The sequence below is a fragment of the Engraulis encrasicolus genome, chromosome 21 (genome assembly GCF_034702125.1).
Source record: "Engraulis encrasicolus isolate BLACKSEA-1 chromosome 21, IST_EnEncr_1.0, whole genome shotgun sequence".
Taxonomy (NCBI): domain Eukaryota; kingdom Metazoa; phylum Chordata; class Actinopteri; order Clupeiformes; family Engraulidae; genus Engraulis; species Engraulis encrasicolus.
In genome coordinates this window covers 18,078,423-18,096,899 of record NC_085877.1, presented here as the reverse complement: position 1 = coordinate 18,096,899, position 18,477 = coordinate 18,078,423, and the positions used below count along the sequence as shown (strand labels likewise).

At 44.1% G+C, this 18,477-nt stretch overlaps 1 protein-coding gene and 10 non-coding genes across 11 annotated transcripts; 1 reads left to right on the top strand and 10 right to left on the bottom strand.

Annotated features, from left to right (window-relative positions):
• Positions 1 to 174: 174 nt before the first annotated feature.
• On the top strand, positions 175 to 8,007 carry LOC134438091 (AH receptor-interacting protein-like). The gene is made up of 4 exons (XM_063187676.1): positions 175 to 212; positions 257 to 509; positions 6,521 to 6,908; positions 7,952 to 8,007. Exons 1-4 carry the CDS (start codon positions 175 to 177, stop codon positions 8,005 to 8,007), a joined length of 735 nt encoding a protein of 244 aa, XP_063043746.1.
• A 5,694-nt stretch (positions 8,008 to 13,701) lies between these two features.
• trnal-aag (transfer RNA leucine (anticodon AAG)) lies at positions 13,702 to 13,783 on the bottom strand. Its single transcript has one exon. It is a non-coding gene; the product is annotated as a tRNA-Leu (tRNA).
• A 312-nt stretch (positions 13,784 to 14,095) lies between these two features.
• Positions 14,096 to 14,177, bottom strand: trnal-uag (transfer RNA leucine (anticodon UAG)). Its single transcript has one exon. It is a non-coding gene; the product is annotated as a tRNA-Leu (tRNA).
• Positions 14,178 to 14,380: 203 nt separating this feature from the next.
• On the bottom strand, positions 14,381 to 14,452 carry trnag-ucc (transfer RNA glycine (anticodon UCC)). The gene has a single exon. It is a non-coding gene; the product is annotated as a tRNA-Gly (tRNA).
• A 96-nt stretch (positions 14,453 to 14,548) lies between these two features.
• On the bottom strand, positions 14,549 to 14,630 carry trnal-aag (transfer RNA leucine (anticodon AAG)). The gene has a single exon. It is a non-coding gene; the product is annotated as a tRNA-Leu (tRNA).
• A 147-nt stretch (positions 14,631 to 14,777) lies between these two features.
• Positions 14,778 to 14,859, bottom strand: trnal-aag (transfer RNA leucine (anticodon AAG)). The gene has a single exon. It is a non-coding gene; the product is annotated as a tRNA-Leu (tRNA).
• Positions 14,860 to 15,018: 159 nt separating this feature from the next.
• Positions 15,019 to 15,090, bottom strand: trnag-ucc (transfer RNA glycine (anticodon UCC)). Its single transcript has one exon. It is a non-coding gene; the product is annotated as a tRNA-Gly (tRNA).
• Positions 15,091 to 15,186: 96 nt separating this feature from the next.
• On the bottom strand, positions 15,187 to 15,268 carry trnal-uag (transfer RNA leucine (anticodon UAG)). Its single transcript has one exon. It is a non-coding gene; the product is annotated as a tRNA-Leu (tRNA).
• A 203-nt stretch (positions 15,269 to 15,471) lies between these two features.
• On the bottom strand, positions 15,472 to 15,543 carry trnag-ucc (transfer RNA glycine (anticodon UCC)). Its single transcript has one exon. It is a non-coding gene; the product is annotated as a tRNA-Gly (tRNA).
• Positions 15,544 to 15,639: 96 nt separating this feature from the next.
• On the bottom strand, positions 15,640 to 15,721 carry trnal-aag (transfer RNA leucine (anticodon AAG)). Its single transcript has one exon. It is a non-coding gene; the product is annotated as a tRNA-Leu (tRNA).
• Positions 15,722 to 15,891: 170 nt separating this feature from the next.
• On the bottom strand, positions 15,892 to 15,973 carry trnal-aag (transfer RNA leucine (anticodon AAG)). Its single transcript has one exon. It is a non-coding gene; the product is annotated as a tRNA-Leu (tRNA).
• Positions 15,974 to 18,477: the final 2,504 nt, after the last annotated feature.

Below are 18,477 nucleotides of genomic sequence, written 5' to 3'. Positions count from 1 at the left end.
AATGCAAATGATGGATAGAATATAGATACGTCACAGTATATTCCACCGCGTCCGCACAGGTCGGCCATATTGCCACAGCCAACTGTCAACAGAATCCACGTTACACCAAATGTAATCTGAGGTAAGACCGCCGAGTTTTCTAAATGTTCACTCTTTTATCTGCCTGAAAATGTGATGTCTTCTATACACATCTATGGTCCACGCATTCGCTGGTCAAGCAAATGTTTTGATTAAAAACACATCTTGTGTTTAAAAGCAACGAGATCGCTGTTGAGCTCAGGGCGGACGGAATACAGAAGAAAGTTATCAGCCCAGGCAGAGGGGAATTGTCTTCATTTATCGATGGAACTAAGGTGAAATTTCACTATCGCACCAGCCTCTGCGATGGCACCGTGCTGGATGTTTCCCGTACGGCAGAATGCCAGAACAACCCCATGGAGCTTATCATGGGGAAGAAATTCAAGTTAACCGTTTGGGAGCGTATAGTCACCACTATGAGGGATAGTGGGGTCGTATTAGGCTCAGTCATTTCAAATTGGTGTTAAAGTTTGGTTTTCACTTCCAAGTTGAAGTTTAGGGTCTATAGAACAATTTGAGTTCGAGTGTCAAACACACAGATAACAAAATGGCCTGCGGGGGGCGCTCTAAAATATATACCGTAAATCCTCTATTATTGGCCGGGGCCTGTATTTACTCAAGTGCATCTTGGACCAGGCCATAATTGGAAGGAGGCCAGAATTAGAGACAGGCCAATATTCCTATTTAAGCAAAACAGACTACCAGTGGAATGAATAAAACCATGTGTCTACCGTATTTTGAACCAGTAAAATACTTGGTTCATTTATTGAAAAAGTAGGCTACAGTTACCATACCAACGGTATTTTGCGAATGACTAGGAGACCATCGTCGGTCCATTTTTTTACTCACGAGGCGTGTCCCTTCCTCCCTTCCTCCTGTTTGTCTTTAATCCCATTCTCGCCTTGAGTTTATGGACACGAGATGCGGCAACAACATTGACATTGACGGTCGTATTCCAATATCTGCGGCTGTTTCACTCCCTATTTTACCCCCAGACTTCGCAAGGCAAACTGTTTCTTGCTGCAGCCAAATGTCGGGGAAATATAGCCCACAATGTCTGTCTCCGGTCCGTGGCCTGAAGCAATCTCTATGTGTGAAGCGCACGTTACTGAAATATGAAGGTTAAGCGAAGTAGGGCCTAGCCATATTATTGTCTAATACTGTAGCGTGCCTATTTTTCCTCCACTGGCAACGCATAGTAAACGTTGAACCGCCAAATGCATTTATGACGAGGGCTCTCACAACTTTGCAACCAAGGCAAAATCTCTTTCTGAATGGTCGCGCTCCCTCTGCCTCTGGCTGTATTCTGGGCTCGTGTTGTTGCTATAGGTTACCCACGCGTCTGCAGGAAAGCTAGAGAGAGAGAAGCTGCGAAGCGGTCGCTCAGCTGATATTAACACACTGCTCACATGTAATAACTAGTCTTTGGCGTGTGCACCGTTTGTTTTATAGTAGCAAATGAGTCCTTTTTCGGAGTGAGGAACAATGTCTAATGTTAACCAGCTAAATGATTACAGTTGTGGATTTTGAGAACAACGTGAGATATCCGGTAAACAGAAAACAAATCATTGATTCTATTTTTAGACCCGGCCTGTACAAGAGACCGGCCCCAATTTACCTCCGCCGACCGCGAGACCGGCCAATATTAGAATCCCGGCCAGTAATGGAATACAGGCCACAATTAGTATTATTATTAATAATAATAATAATAATAAATATAGCTGCAAGCAGCAATGCGGGGCCAAGCAGAAAGTCCGCCTAAGTCGCCATGGCAACCGAAAGAGCCGAGCAGGCAGACTGTCAGAGACACGCACAGTTCTTTTTTACAAGCAGAAATATACCTCGAAATTTGATTTGTGACCTGCCGGTGGTGCTAGCGAGTGAGCTGGAGATCTGAAAGTTCTTGTGGGGAGTCATGGGATAGCCAAGCATGTGTGTGACGATTCCCAAAAGATTCTGACTATGGGTTGCTGAGATATGAGCTCACTTCCTGTTTGGCGTCTGTGTGGAGGATTTTGATTGGCTGTTACGGCCAAACGGTAAAAGATGTAATAAAACCCTTAAGGGATCTCTTCACAGTGCTCCAGAGATCATGTGTATCACGTTTTGTGAAAATCAGACTAAATTTGAAGGATGAGGAGCCTTTTATTGATTTTCACTAAATCCAAAATGGCGGACATTTTATTATGGCGGATATGATGTCATACAGTGAGTTGGATTCGTCTTGGCCCAAGGATTTTAACAGTACTACCAGATTAAACATTGAGCATGCGGTTCAAAAGTTACAGGCAGAAATGTAGCTAAAACTTTGACCAGCTGGTGGTACTAGAGAGTTTGGGCTAGCGACCTGAATTTTTTTTTTTTTGATGGGTCATGGGATGGACAAGAATGACCGTGACAATTTGCAGAAGATGGTGACCATGGGTTCCCAAGATATGACTTCACTTCCTGTTTGGCAACTTTTAGGCCGTTTTTGATTGGCTGTCACGGCCAAACGATAAAAGATATAAAAAATTGAAGGCATAAGTTTTGTGAGGCTCAGTCCAGAGATGCTATATACCGATTTTCAGAAACAAATGTCAAAAATTGAGGGAGGAGATAGGATTTTAATGATTTTCACCAAATCCAAAATGGCGGGCATTCTATTGTGGCAGATATGATGTCAGAGGGTGCGTTGGATTCGTCTTGGCCCAAGGAATTTAACAGTACTACCAGAATAAAAATTGATCATGCGGTGCAAAAGTTACAGGCAGAAATGTAGCTAAAACTTTGACCAGCTGGTGGCGCTAGAGAGTTTGAGCTACCGACCTGAATTTGTTTTTGGTGGGTCATGGGACTGACAAGAAAGACTGTGACAATGTGCAGAAGATTGTGACAATGGGTTCCCAAGATATGACTTCACTTCCTGTTTGGCGACGTTTAGGCTGTTTTTGATTGGCTGACGATGATGTCATAGGATGCGTTGGATTCGTCTTGGCCCAAGGATTTCAACGGTACCACCAGATTTAAAATGGAGCGTACGGTTCAAAAGTTACGGGCAGAAACATAGCTAAAAATTTGACCAGCTGGTGGGTCATGGCATGGACAAGAATGTCTGTGACAATTTGCAGAAGATTGTGACCATGGGTTGCCAAGATATGACTTCACTTCCTGTTTGGCGACTTTTAGGCCGTTTTTGATTGGCTGTCACGGCCAAACGATAAAAGATATAAAAAAAAATTCAGAAAAAAATGTCAAAAATTGAGGGAGGAGATGGGTTTTTATTGATTTTCACAAATTTCAAAATGGCGGGAAAACTATCCAGGCGGAAAATGACGTCATAGGGTGCGTTGGATTCGTCTCGGCCCAAGGATTCTAGGGATGCCAAGTGTTTGAAAATTGACCCAGCGGTTCAAAAGTTACAAGCAGAAATGTACTTGCAACTTTGGCCTGCTGGTGGCGCTAGAGGATTGGGGCTGGGGACCTAAAAATTGCCGTGGGTAATGCTGACACGGTCCTGAACGGGTGTGCCGATTTTCAGCATTTTCGACCATACGGTTCTATGTGCTGCCATAGACTCCCAGAGGAAAGTAAAATAATAAGAAACAGTACAAACACTCTAAGGTGCCAGGCAGCTTCGCTGCTTGGCCCCTAATAATGAAGATGATGATGAATACTATGGGGAACATCATTTTTTCCTGCATTCAAAAAACAAATAAAAGACCATAGGGCTAACATTTATTCCAATACTCCACTCTACAATCACTATGACAGAGAACAGATACAAAAACAGTCAGTGGTCAGTCTTGGAAATTGCATGTGCACTTGCACAGATGTGTGAACTTTAACTCTGCCTTCATGCACTTGCACCGAGATCTGGCAGGTCTATTTGTACAAGTAATAGTACTGCTGCACTTCACCTCTAGTTGGAATACATCTTGTCAACTGCATCGTTGGTAGTGTAGTTCAAATCTGGGAACTGTTCATTTGTTACCAGATTGGCAGGCATTTCTGGCAAATGCAGATAATAAGAACGGTTTTCATTCCTGTCAACTGTGCTGGTAACAAATGGACAGTTCCCAGATGACAGAGATGTCTTCATAACAGCAGATGATTGTGTCTACCATGTATGAAATAGTCCTATAGTATTATTTAGTAGGCCTATGCTTGCCAAATGCCTCTGCTTGCCCCCAGCAAGCTTGTTCTCCAACAGTTTATTTAGTATGCTTGCGGGAAATTGTTTCATCAACAGTTTTTTTATTATTCTACTTTTTTCCATTCACCTCGGCCTATGGGAATCGCCATTCATTAGTACGGCGGCTCTGAATCGTTGCAGCGTTCGAGATAGAGACACGGTTCGAGTGCCAAAACGAGCGGCTCGAAAAGGGCTCAGGGTGGTGTATTTTTCGCTGGCCTACCCCCTTTCATTCCTTCACCAGACTTGTTTTTCCTCAGTTTTCTCTCTGTTTCCCCCCCTCATTGAAATGAATGGTAGAATGGTCAAGATGATGATGTCACAAACTGTGGCAGTTAAAGTGAGAGGTGACCTGTCCTGGGGTTTTTGACTAGGTATCAACTAGGTAAAGGCATTGTCAGAGAGGTCTTGGCTCTGAATACAAACTGTGTGAAGATCATAAGCAAACTCTTAAACATTTTTCAGAGAGAGCAGGTTTAAAATCCCTATGATGCGACCCCATTCACTTAGAAAAAAACATGTGTGATCAGCTCAGCGCATAGGCCTGAATATGTCCATTTTTTGACTGAACCACTTGGCCTATAAATGTGATCTCAGCTTTGACATGAAGAGCAGGGTTGTGCCATTTGTGTGTCAATATCATCTGACAACTTGCAAAACTTTTGGAGATATGACAGCGTAAAAACAAGGCTGCACATATTACCGGTACTCAGCTATTGACTGCCAAACTGTCACCTTTAGAATCTTCATTCATACACACACACACACACACACACACACACACACACACACACACACACACACACACACACACACACACACACACACACACACACACACACACGCAGCCTTGTAGAACTTTAGACCTCTGCTGAGACCTGGTCAACCGTGGCCTAATATGCTGCTGTGGCCACTCTATACAGTAAGTGGCAGTGGCCTACTGGGTAGGGTGTTGGTCCGTCAGAGGGTTGCAGGTTCGAATCCCACCCTTACTTCTCCCTACCCACCCATTGCTGAAAGGCACCTGAAGCATCTGCACACACACACACACACACCTCTCTCTCTCTCTCTCTCTCGCACACACAAACACACACACACTCACAAACACACACACACACACACACCTCTCTCTCTCTCTCTCTCGCACAGACAGACAAACACACACACACACACACACACACACACAGACACTCACATACTCAGACCTCAGATCTCTTTGCAAATTGACCGCCTATGCTGATGACATTAGTAGTAGGAATGAGGAATGATAATGATAGTGAGTAGTGAGTAGTGAGGAATAATGATATTGTGGGGCTGCTGTCTTGTCTGGACACTTTTTCAAAGGCTACATCAGCACGGATTAACTGGAATAAATGTTCCTCTCTCCTGCTGGGGAACTGGGGGGTTACCCCACCACCATGACTCCCTCAGCAAGGTGTGTGGGAGAAGGGGGGTTTAAAATACTGGGGGTGTTTTTGGGCTCTGTGTGTGTATACAACAGCTCTGTGTGTGTGTGTGTGTGTGTGTGTGTGTGTGTGTGTGTGTGTGCATAAGCCGCAAGCATACTAATAGCATTGTCTCTCCGGAAATGCAGTCATATTGTTATTATTATTATTATTATTATTGATTTATTTTCTTCCAGATATAACATTTTTTGTGATTTTATGTGTGAATAGAATAGGCCCTATGACTTGATTGAAAAAAAAAGTTGATACTCATGATCCTAAATTTATAAACTCAAAGTTGCAAGTTGGGTCCTAAATATCACATAGGCTTTGTGCAGCCATATTTGCGTATAGGTATCCCAGGTGTCTTTGTGCTTCAGGGATATTCTGAACAAATCAAGTTGAATGATATCCCAGGCTTTATTTACAATAACTTGTAACACTAAATGATGTTTCATTGCAACTTGGAGGGCATTTCCACCCTTTATCTTAAAAAACCTGAATTTTGCTGTCCATGGGCTAAAAGTGTGTTTATTACATAGTGTGTCTTTAATCTGGTTACCAAATACTTGGCTCACCTGCTCCTCCTCTTAATGCTGAGTCCATGCATACCTCATATGTTAAATTTGGTTAAACTAATCAAAAGTTATAGCAGTTTATATATTTTAGAGCGCCCCCTGCAGGCCATTTTGTTATCTGTGTGTTTGACACTCGAACCCAAATTGTTCTATAGACCCTAAACTTCAACTTGGAAGTGAAAACCAAACTTTAACACCAATTTGAAATGACTGAGAAAAATTGCATAGGCCTACGACCCCACTAGGAGGGTGAAATCGCAGAATTCACCTGTGATGTGAAACACACGTCGCTGTACCCTCTGGTCTCCCAGTCCCTAAGGAACATCAGGGATGGCAAAGATCCTCTGGAGGGCCAGAGGCACTGCTGTGGCATCGCCCAGATACACTCTCACCACCACACAGGCCATCACGATTCGGGGCAGGCCAACTCCCAGCCTCTGGTCTTCACCCTGGACCTCGTACAGATCTTGACCCCAGGCTCCTTCCAGCTGGATATCTGGGCCATGACGGACGAAGAGAAGCTGGGCGCCGTGCCACAGATCCATGAACGGGGCAACGTGCTCTTCCAACAAGGTGACTTGGTGGGAGCTGCCAAAAATTACTATAATGCCATCGCTTGCCTGTGTGACGGAGGTCATCTTGCACCTGTTCACCCCCCTCGGGGATCGAACGTGCGACCTCGTCAACTACAACGGTTCGGCAATGGGAGACACAGTACGATACCGCTGGGCCAAGAGACTAGTCTCTCGGCCCAACGGCACGAGACTGTATGAGGCTATCGGAGGGATCATCTAAATGTAGGAGGCCCAAATTTTGGGGGCAAAGTGGTTGATGACTGCTTATTCTGCTTATGCCTAGTGGCGGCCATGCCATGCAGAACATGGTCCGGGTGGCCTAGCGGTGACAATCAGTGCAACCAGGAAGTTGGAATACTATGGTTGCATTCTAATATGTGGACTCCCGTCCTCCCTTTCTCCCTTGCATGCTTGTGGCCTCGCGGTGACGTCACTGATGACAGAAGTGTATTTCAATATCTCACAAAATCGCAATTCTAATGTAATTTTCTCATTTGTAATCAGTATAGTGAATGTAGAATATTCCCCCAAAAGTTGTTGTGGCTAGGCTGACAGCGGGGAAACAGTATTGTTTTCTCCACAGAGCGGAACGCAAGGACACAAGCACAGGTCTGGGACGGGAGTGTGCATATTGGAATGCACCCTATTCTTCTGGCCTGGGGTCCATCTCATTATCTAACCTCTCCCTGTGCTTGTGGCCTCCTGCTTCACTGGTGCCTCCGTGGAGAAATCAATAAAGTCTCCCCACTGTAAGTTCACAACAACTTCTGGGGTACTTTTCCCCATTTAACATCTTGATTGCAAATGAGAAAATGACATTTGTAATGTGCCTTTGTGAGATATATCGAATGAAACTTCTATAGGGATGCACGATACCACTTTTTTTGAAAATCGATACAAGTACGAGTACATTAATATCTGTACTTGCTGATACTGAGTACCGAGACCGATGCTTTTACCCACAACACATATGAAAATCAATGAACAGCTTTTTTCTCACTTGTGATAGTTGTTTCACTGTCCATTTCCATGTAGATTTAAATATTAGTAAATGTTTGAGGCAGTGTTTTTCCCATGTTGCCCATGTTACTGTTGTTACAGTATCGGTCCCTGGTATCGGCAAGTGTTGGACGAATACGAGTAAGGACGGGAGGTAAGACAAAGATGGAGGTAAGACAAAGATGGATCCTGCACATCCTCACCCCTCTGCCAATATTTAACCTCACATGCGTTTCATACTATTCCTTTATGCTCATTACTTTTCACATTTATTGTTTTTTTATCTACAATGAATTGAAAAGAGATTATGTTATTCTCTGTATTCACTGTAATATTTATGTATATGTCTGATATGTTTTAAGTGTTAACTTTTGAATGTTGCTGAATTGAATGGCAGGGGCAACTTAGTTGCAGCCTCAGTTTTAGCAACAGGCCATTCATTGACGCAAGAGAAATCCTGGACCTTCAACAAATGCTTCAGCGATGTTCAAGTGTTTTAAAAAAACATAGCTGTGTAGATAAATAATTCTGTGTCATATTCCCTCCAAGCTATGCGCTTAAGATATTGAAATGTTTCCAGAGAGGCAGTCAAGTGGTCTCTTATCATTTGTAACTATGGGCTAATAAAGACATTTCATACAAAAGGCTGGGTACTTTTGACGTACAGCACACATATACATTTCATTTGAAATAAATCTAATAAAAATACTACCTGTCTAACGTCAATGTCCCTAATGGCAGTAAACCAAGTGAAGATACTGTGAGAGTTGCAGTTGGTAGCAAAAGAATTCACTTTGCAGGCAGTGGTGTAGTCTACGTAGAACGCAGGTATACGGAGTATACCCACTTCTAAATTTCAGGGATTTCAGTATACCCACTTAAAATTGATTGATCGATTATTTTGAATAGCGCAAGTATATACAGTATACCCACTTCAAAAAATGCTCAAATATACAGTATACCCACCATAAAAAGTAGACTACACCACTGTTTGCAGGTGCTGTAGATGCAGCCGGCAAGGTGTGATGGTCCAACTTCCAAACACTACTTCATACAGTAGGCTATTATTGAGTTCGGCCCACAACTTCGTTCCAGATTTAGATTTTGGCCCTACTGTGAATTTGAGTTTGACACCCCTGCCCTAATGTAATGTAATGTACTTTGTTATAATTTTATGCTGCATGTTATAATTGTTGCACTATGAATTTGGGGAGAAACAAGTCAAACAGGCAGACAACAAATGTGCCCGTCTCTGCCAGTGGTTCTCAGCCTTTTTTGCCCAACTCTGCCACCTTGTGGACGCGGGGGGGAATTACAATTAAGAAACGCGTCATGGACCAGTGGACGGACAAAGGCTTTTATAGGCTAGAGATGTGTGACTGTGAGAAGCATCTAAAAAATGCACTAACTCCCTGAGCGCATTTTAGGCTATTGACGATGTCCTTGTTTGTAATTCACTTTGGATGAAGTGTCTCCTTAATGTAATGCACATTTTCATGGGGGATTACTGGGTTTAGAATAGCTGTGTATACAGATCAGGCTTGTACGAAATTCAGAATTTCTGAATTAAATTCAATTCAGGAAGTGGAATTGAATTTGAATTGAATTGACTCCACCCCTACAGGATGTTGAATTGAACTGAATTTGAATGACAGGAAATGGAATTCAAAATGGAATTGAAACTCACTGCAATTCAGGAAGTGGATGAAACCACAACTTTTGCCTTTTCAAAATAATAAAATACAACAATAACAGTGTAACTAAGTACAATAGCATTAACAAAAATATATATTGCTAATAAATTTAACTACAAATGTATTCAGCATTCAAAATGATAAGTAAATGTTGTATAAACCATGCAGGCCCCCATTGTGATTTTCAGTAGTTGCATGTATAATATTTAGTGTTATGTAAGGCCTACAGATGAATTTCACACTTCTTATTTGTTATGTACCAAAATGTATGTCAATATTACCACCTAAGGTCTACAGCAAATAGAGAATGGCATTGTACTAACTCAAAATGGAAGTTTAAAAAACCCGAAAATCAAATAATTACCTACCCAAATCCTAAAGCACTGCTAGGAAGCAGCCCAACAGGTGACCTAAGGGGGCTATAATTCACTCTTCCCACCCACCTTGCAGTGCCGGGAATAGACACATGGTTATAAATATACAGCACCATCTAGTGTTCTTATTTTGTCATTACTTTGAGTTTCTTTGAATTTTACACCACCACCCAGGGATGGGCAAAGACACAACTAAATGTATTTCAAAATACAATGCAAAATACCCAGCTCTAAGATGTTACAAATGCGTTACAAAATACATAACAATAAATGTATCAATAATCAAAATACTGTATTTTGCATTTTCAAATACACAAAATACAACAGAAACTAGGTATGTGGGTGTGTCCTGACTTTCAAGCTAATGAGTCTGGCTATTTGGTGTAGCGATTAGAGCCCCAGTTTTGCATGCCAGAAGTTCAAGGTTCGAGTCTCAGCAAGGAAACTCAATTTCCCTTCTCAATGGCTTGTATGGCATGACCAAAAATAACAATTCAATTCACTTACACAATAAAAGGTAGGCCTACTTTAAACCACACAAACTCCTGTGTATCCATCATTTCCAGTCATTGAGCAAACAATAATGTTAAGTTCTTGTAATTATGGAGAAGACTATATAAACAATGGGCTACTTGGCACAACTAGCATTTAAAAAATGGTACAGATATGTCAAGGTCTGTATGTGAGTTCAATAAACAAGAAAGTGTATCTTGTAAATTATGTCCACGTATCTTGCAAAGCGTCACTAATGCACCATTTGTGGCCTTAGAGCGCCATCTTGTGGGTGATGCATGGTGCAGCATTAGTAATGATCACGGTTGCACCTTTGGTGCTTAGCATGGCAATTTCAATTATTGATGATATTTTATCAAGAGTGACGTTTTTTGATCCAACAGCATATATTCAATAATTCAGAATTTTGAGGCTGGTTATTCGTTAGAAACTCGTAGTCAGGTAGTCACCTGCCAATGATACCTGGGAATTGAACTGTCAATCTTTGGAGTCCTTCACCCCTTTCCCAGACAAACACTTTTACATTCCAATATAATTACAAGCATCACTTTCATACTATTTGATCTGTGTTCCTACTATGGAATTGCATTGTTCAGGAGAAAGTAGGCTATTGTATTTTCTCTTATTTTGAAAATTCAAAATACAGGGGGGGGAAGTATTTTGATACAAACTTCAAATACTTGTAATTCACTGACATGAAATACAAAATTCAAAATACTATGTTCTATTTCGAAATGTATTTTAATTGAAGTATTTGAGATACTGACCATCCCTGCCACCACCTAGTGTCAGTATTATGTCATTGCTTTGAATTTCTTAGAATTTAAATTCTGTGAAATTCAGTTTCCTGCCATTCCAATTCGAATTGCAGTTCCATTTCCTGTTTGGAATTTCAATTCAATTCATATTGAAATTCAAGAATTGAATTTGAATTTTGGGGTCATTCTCAATTCAATTCGGAATTTCGTACAAGCCTGATACAGATGTGAAGATAGTTGAATGTACTAATTGTATGCCTTACTGTCGTTCTTTGCTGTGCCATACTGTCCGAATATTTTCATAAACACAGCAAATTTCAATCATGTTTGTCATTCCATTAATAATTAGAGGTGCTTAACTCGAATCTTTGAGGCGTCCGGACTGATTGGATCATTCCAAGGAGGGTATCCGGATTAGACGGATCACTCGGATCACACGGATCACTTATTTAAAATAAATAAAAATAAATAATAATAATATATTTTTTAAAGCGTTTCTGCCGTTAAGTAGCTATGCGCCTTGCGTTTGTTGTTCCATTTATCAATTCACGTTGATAAATCAAAGAGTAAGACAGTTTGATCAACAAAACTCACTTTATGAATGTCACAGTTCCTAAATTCATGCTGAGATCCGACCCACCTGGGTCTCCTCACTAAACATGCACCCACAACTCGAACAGCCTTTGGCAGCAGTGAAACGGCATGTTCCTTATTTTGCAATAAATAATGTGTGTGTTTGTATTTAAGAAGACTAAAAGTCAAATATTTGGGAGCAGAAGTCTAGTTGAGCAGGGACAGTCAGGAGGCGAGCAGCAGATGACCACTCGCTTCCGCTGCCGAGTTGCCTTGCGACTTGCACACTCGTGGCAAAAACGAAACTTAACCATTGATCCGATCCGTAGGGGATTCGCTGCTACCAACAACTCATTCAGGATTCGTCTCACCGTGTCGCCGAGGGCGCCGCTGCTGAGTGACTCGGACGAGGGGAGTGACAGCAGTGGCTTTAAAGACTGTACGTAACGCAGTGAGTGATAGTAGAGTCACGTCTGTAGACTATAATTTCCCCATGAGTAGCCTACAGACTGAGATGTTAAAGCGTTGGCAGAGCACTGTTAACATTTAGAAATGTAGAGCTCAACAGAGTCAGAAGCACACACATAGGGAGCGGGGATCCGCGACTCAATTGGCCACAACAGGCTGGACGGACAAACAGGCTCGATGAATGACGAGGCGGGAGTTGGTTCAGTTTTACTCAGTGAGTGTTCGTGACTGAACAGCATACTAGGGAGATTAGAGAATGGCTGTTGTAGTCAACTAAAGAGGATATATTCCGGTTTCACAATTTCTCGCGCTGTAACTGCCATTTTGTTGACATATTAATGAAATTCCGTCTGACCCGCCTTTGGCGGATCAATGCACGACAGCCATCCGGTCTGTTCGGATGAGGTCTTGACCCGGCTCTCCAACCGGATCCTCCGGGTTTTAGATCAGCGCTATTAATAATGCTTTAACAATTAAAATGATGTATATTTTCAAAAACAATACAGTATTACAATGGTTTCTGATTGCCATCTCATTCTGTAAAAGCTATTTTTGATTAAAACAAAAACTTAATTCTAACAGAAGACACTTATCCCCCAATTCTGGCCTGTCAATGGCTATCAGTCTGACAGCCTGTGACAGCTTGAATGGTTGGTGGGAGGGTTTAGCATGATGTCATGTGAGGGAGGCAGAGCCATACAGAGGGGAGAGTCGGGCAATCTCCGCTGTGTGCTAAGGCCGACTTCCTCATTAGCAAAATTAGCTGTTTTAGCTTCTCAGTACTGCTCAGCGTTGCGAATGTTAGTTCCTAGTAGTGGGCGTAGCACACAGCAAATGCAATGCGATGCAATGCAGGGAATGTGACAAGACTTGCTGTTCGTAGTAATAACTTCAGATAAACATCACAGATGGTAAAACTGTTGTGATTATCACCACCGAGACAGTTGATGTTTTACATATTTGTGGTGATTACCCCGCAGTATAGTTCGTTAGTCCTTGTTTTTGGCTGTTAATGTGGTGGTTCTATGTTGAGTCTATGGAAAACAGCCGCTTTAGGAACAACCTAATCTCGCTGAAAGGCGGGGCTGCCATTTAATTCCTGGTCCTCCAATCGCGTAACTCTCCCTTCTGTATGGCTCTGGAGGGAGGACTTAAGAGGGGAGGACTAGGTCATGTAGGGGAGGACTTAGCAGGGGGAGGGCTATATAGTATGCAGGTGTAGGTTGGACAGAAACTTTCAGGGCTGAGTTCTCTGTTTTTTACTTTTACAAGTGAGCATATTAAAATGGCCACAGCTTATTCAGATATTAACAGATTCCCGTGTGTGAGGTATCATTGTAAAGCTTAGAATCTCTACTTTCGGAATATATAACTAACGGAATGTACTCCAGGGCCTACTTGAGAGTGGTTTTTCCACGATCAGTCACATATTTGACAGGGAGGAAAGCCTGAGGCTAAAGCAGCACTTCCACTGGCAGCGGTGGGATTCGAACCCACGCCCCCGAAGAGACTGGAGCCTTAATCCAGCGCCTTAGACCGCTCGGCCACGCTACCTTGTATGGTGCACGAAACAGCAATCCAGCGATTTCTCCAACCAGCTAAGGACCCGACACGTGACTTGCGACTCGCATTGGCAATCACAAGGATGCGGGTCACGAGTGGTCTCACGAGCAGGAAGGGTGGGAGAAGGCTTTAGGACCACAAGAGGCCTGCGTTGGCCGGGAATCGAACCCGGGTCAACCGCTTGGAAGGCTGCTATACCACCAACACATGGCGGAAGCCAAGAGGACTTTTGCAGCAATTGGCGGTACATTTGGCAACACATTTTGACAGGCAGAAAGCTGTAGGGTAAAGAACCGCTTTCAATGGCAGCGGTGGGATTCGAACCTACGCCCCCGAAGAGTCTGAAGCCTAAATCTAGCGCCTTAGACCGCTCGGCCACGCTACCACCATGACCGAGGGTAAAAAGGACACTTCGCAATTGTGCTGTTTTAGATCGCAGGCTTTCGCTACGTGTCCACGGGCTAAGGTGGTGATGGAGTCTTCCAGCAAAAGCCCCTAGTGACAAATCTTTCCAAGTGCATCTACGGCAGCGCAGAGTCCTACGGAATGCGAGTCTGGGCAGAGCAGCGGTTATCACCCGGATAAGGCTGCGTTGGCCGGGAATCGAACCCGGGTCAACTGCTTGGAAGGCAGCTATGCTCACCACTATACCACCAACGCCTGCTCTCTATGACCCCCGTGGGCCTCAGGTGGATATCTGCTTGCAGCCCAGCTAGGAGGAAAGGGGTCAGGGAGGCGGGTAAACCACTCACCCACTGGCAGCGGTGGGATTTGAACCCACGCCCCCGAAGAGACTGGAGCCTTAATCCAGCGCCTTAGACCGCTCGGCCACGCTACCACCGCTCGGTGGCTGACCACGCAAAGGCCCGGACAAAGGAGCCTCGGGTGAGTGCCTGCCTATTAGCAATTCATCAGTTTGTGGCCGAGACCGTGCAAGCGCATATTTGACAGGGAGGAAAGCCTGAGGCCAAAGAAGCACCTCCACTGGCAGCGGTGGGATTCGAACCCACGCCCCCGAAGAGACTGGAGCCTTAATCCAGCGCCTTAGACCGCTCGGCCACGCTACCTTGCTGCAAGGGTACGGAACAGCAATCCAGCCATTTCTCCGACCAGCGACTTACGGCTCGCACTGGCAGTCACAAGGACGTGGGTCACGAGTGCTTGTAGGTCACGAGTGTTCTCACGAGCAGGAAGGCTCGGAGAAGGCTTTAGCACCACAAGAAGCCTGCGTTGGCCGGGAATCGAACCCGGGTCAACTGCTTGGAAGGCAGCTATGCTAACCACTATACCACCAACGCCTGGCAGAAGCCAAGGGGACTTTTGCAGCAATTCCCGCTACATTTGGCAACACATTCTGACAGGCTGAAAGCTGTAGGGTAAAGAGCCGCTTTCAATGGCAGCGGTGGGATTCGAACCCACGCCCCCGAAGAGACTGGAGCCTAAATCCAGCGCCTTAGACCGCTCGGCCACGCTACCACCCTGGTCGAGGGTAAAAAGGACGCATCGCCATGGTGCAGGTTTAGATCGCAGGCTTGCGCTTCGAGTCCACTGGCTAAGGTGGTGATGGAGTCTTCCAGCACACGCCCCTAGTGACAAATCTTTCCAAGTGCATCCATGTGTGCGCAGAGTCCTCCGGAATGCGAGTCTGGGCAGCGCAGCGGTTATCACCTGGATAAGGCTGCGTTGGCCGGGAATCAAACCCGGGTCAACTGCTTGGAAGGCAGCTATGCTCACCACTATACCACCAACGCCTGCTCTCTATGACCCCCGTGGGCCTCAGGTGGATATCTGCTTGCAGCCCAGCTAGGAGGAAAGGGGTCAGGGAGGCGGGTAAACCACTCACCCACTGGCAGCGGTGGGATTTGAACCCACGCCCCCGAAGAGACTGGAGCCTTAATCCAGCGCCTTAGACCGCTCGGCCACGCTACCACCGATCGCAGAGACAAGCTGTGACCGCTCGGTGGCTGACCACGCAAAGGCCCGGACAAAGGAGCCTCGGGTGAGTGCCTGCCTATTAGCAATTCATCAGTTTGTGGTCGAGACCGTGCAAGCGCATATTTGACAGGGAGGAAAGCCTGAGGCCAAAGAAGCACTTCCACTGGCAGCGGTGGGATTCGAACCCACGCCCCCGAAGAGACTGGAGCCTTAATCCAGCGCCTTAGACCGCTCGGCCACGCTACCTTGCTGCAAGGGTACGGAACAGCAATCCAGCCATTTCTCCGACCAGCGACTTACGGCTCGCACTGGCAGTCACAAGGACGTGGGTCACGAGTGCTTGTAGGTCACGAGTGTTCTCACGAGCAGGAAGGCTCGGAGAAGGCTTTAGGACCACAAGAAGCCTGCGTTGGCCGGGAATCGAACCCGGGTCAGCTGCGCGGGAGTCTCCGATAGTTAAGATTAACTCTCTTAACTTTTCCCATTCATTTTCAATGGTAGTTCTTACACTACGGATGCATTGCACCCTCTGGCCACTGGGGGATACTTTGGCGCATTTACAGGTAGACTAGTCTGGTCAGCCAATCAGAATAAAGTAAGTCAGTTGCTCGCGAGGATGAGGCAAACTTGAGATCCAGCGATACCGACAGTGAGGAGACACCGCTAGGAACAGAGTCATCGAAAAGTTATTACACGGTATTGTCAGAACAGGATTTCGTTTATACGAATGTTATATACGGTGTTTGTTTGTTACACGTCCTTTTATGACAAAGATTAGTTGTGAAACCGGTCGCCAGGCTGCTGTTGCCACTAGCACCATTTATCATCATTCATCGTCATCTGATTACTGAGGTAAGTGATGAACGTCAACAAGTCAAAATGTGTTTGTTTTATGACTGTATAACTTAACAAAGTTGTCTGGTACATGTTAGCACCGTCTCCATTCGACGTGTTGTGTGTCAAACTATTAGTTGTTACATCGTAGACAACTGTAATATAGAGGCTAAGCTTACATTAAAACGCGTCACTTGCTGTCAAAGTTATATATTTTTTAAAGTCTCTTTGGTTGCTTTAAAACTGCTGGATCGGAATGACAATTTGTGTTCGGTAGATGAAGACTTAAATGAATATGCTACTTTGTTATGATCTGTGTTTATGCAGTGTTTTGACATGTGTTTGTGACCGTGTGAAATCACCGTAGCTTTGATGTACATGAGCATATTTTGTCTGCCCTTGGCTAAATATAACTCGTAGTAGCCTAAGTGTATTAGGGCGGACATCGTCTGTTGTTATTGTTTTGTGGATCGTAATTGTCCGAGGCTATATTCCCAAGGTGACGTAAGTGCTATGTTTGTTTGTTTTAATCGTGGCTACGATGACCAACAAAGCCAATCGTAAGCATTATGGGCATGCTTCGCACTACACAAAGGCTCGTTGTCTCTTTTTGGCATAGCCAGTTTCTGAGCTCAAAATTCACGAATTAATGTTATTCAAGTGTATCGGGCTTGATTCTCTATTCTCTTAACTAGTCAGCTCTGCATCTTCCCCATCCCCCTTCCCCTCTCTGCGTTGTACCCCCCTTCTGTCCTTAGGTAACTTTTTCGAGTGAGGGTAAACAAATGCACGGACGTTAATAAACTGGGCTCAGTTAATAATGGGTTTAACAGCTTTGGCAAATGTCAACATTGAGGGAAAGTTAAATGTGAGGCTGGTTGTATGAATATGTTTGGGTGGTCATGAATCTAAACAACAAGTACAGGCTTGAATACTACAATACCTATCATAACATTAGGCCTATGTAGTCTAAGTTGTCAATGATAACCTTTTAACTGTTCAAAGCATAATTTGCCATTATGTACAAGCCTATTGTCATTATTATACATGCATAATCACTGTCATAACATTTTCTCTATATTCTCTTTTTCTGCAGTCTTGAAGATGAGACGTGTCCTTGTCTTCCCTGGGAAGATCACTGTGTCTTTCCGAAGAGGACCGTCTGGCTTCCTCTACCAGGCCCCTTCTGAAGAGGCTATGAAGATCAAAAAGAACGAAGATCTTCAAGACAAGACACCTCCCATTTCACAGGACATCATCAGAGACAAGGCAAGAGAGATTGTTTTTATGAGGGGTGGGGATGTGTCCGACAGGCAAGAGGTGCTAGGAGAGTACTGCACACAGTTTGGACAGTACAAGGGCAAGTCATTCCGGTGGATGCTTGAGAATGATGTGTCCTACACATTGTTTTGGATTAAGAGGGTTGAGGAGGAGGAAAGGTCTGGTGTGGCAAGGGCAGAAGGTCCAGAGAAAGATAGCATTCTGTCTTTCTACCAGTGTGGCTGCAGCCATAAAGGCTGGCAGGATTTTTCTTTTTGCACATTTCATGTTTGCACAAATAAAGATGTTTTATTTATATTTTGTACTTGAAAATATTGCACATTTTGTATGACGATTATGACTATTAAAATTATGTTTTATTATGGAGAAAGATTGTACATTGAATGTGAAATGCACTCAAACTCCCACGATGCATTGTAGATGATGATGTCACTTCCTCTTCAAGGTTAATGAATGAAGGCTACTACTAGCGTTGATGTTTTTGGCATGGAGAAAGGGTAGCGTTTGTTTTGAGCTCCCGCAACTTAACTTCAAGTGTATCTGAAGCACAAGGCTTCATCAAGTTTACTGTGAGCTGAAAGTTGAAGTCATCATTTTCCTCTTGGTCTATAACCCGGCAAAGTGGTATGTTGTAT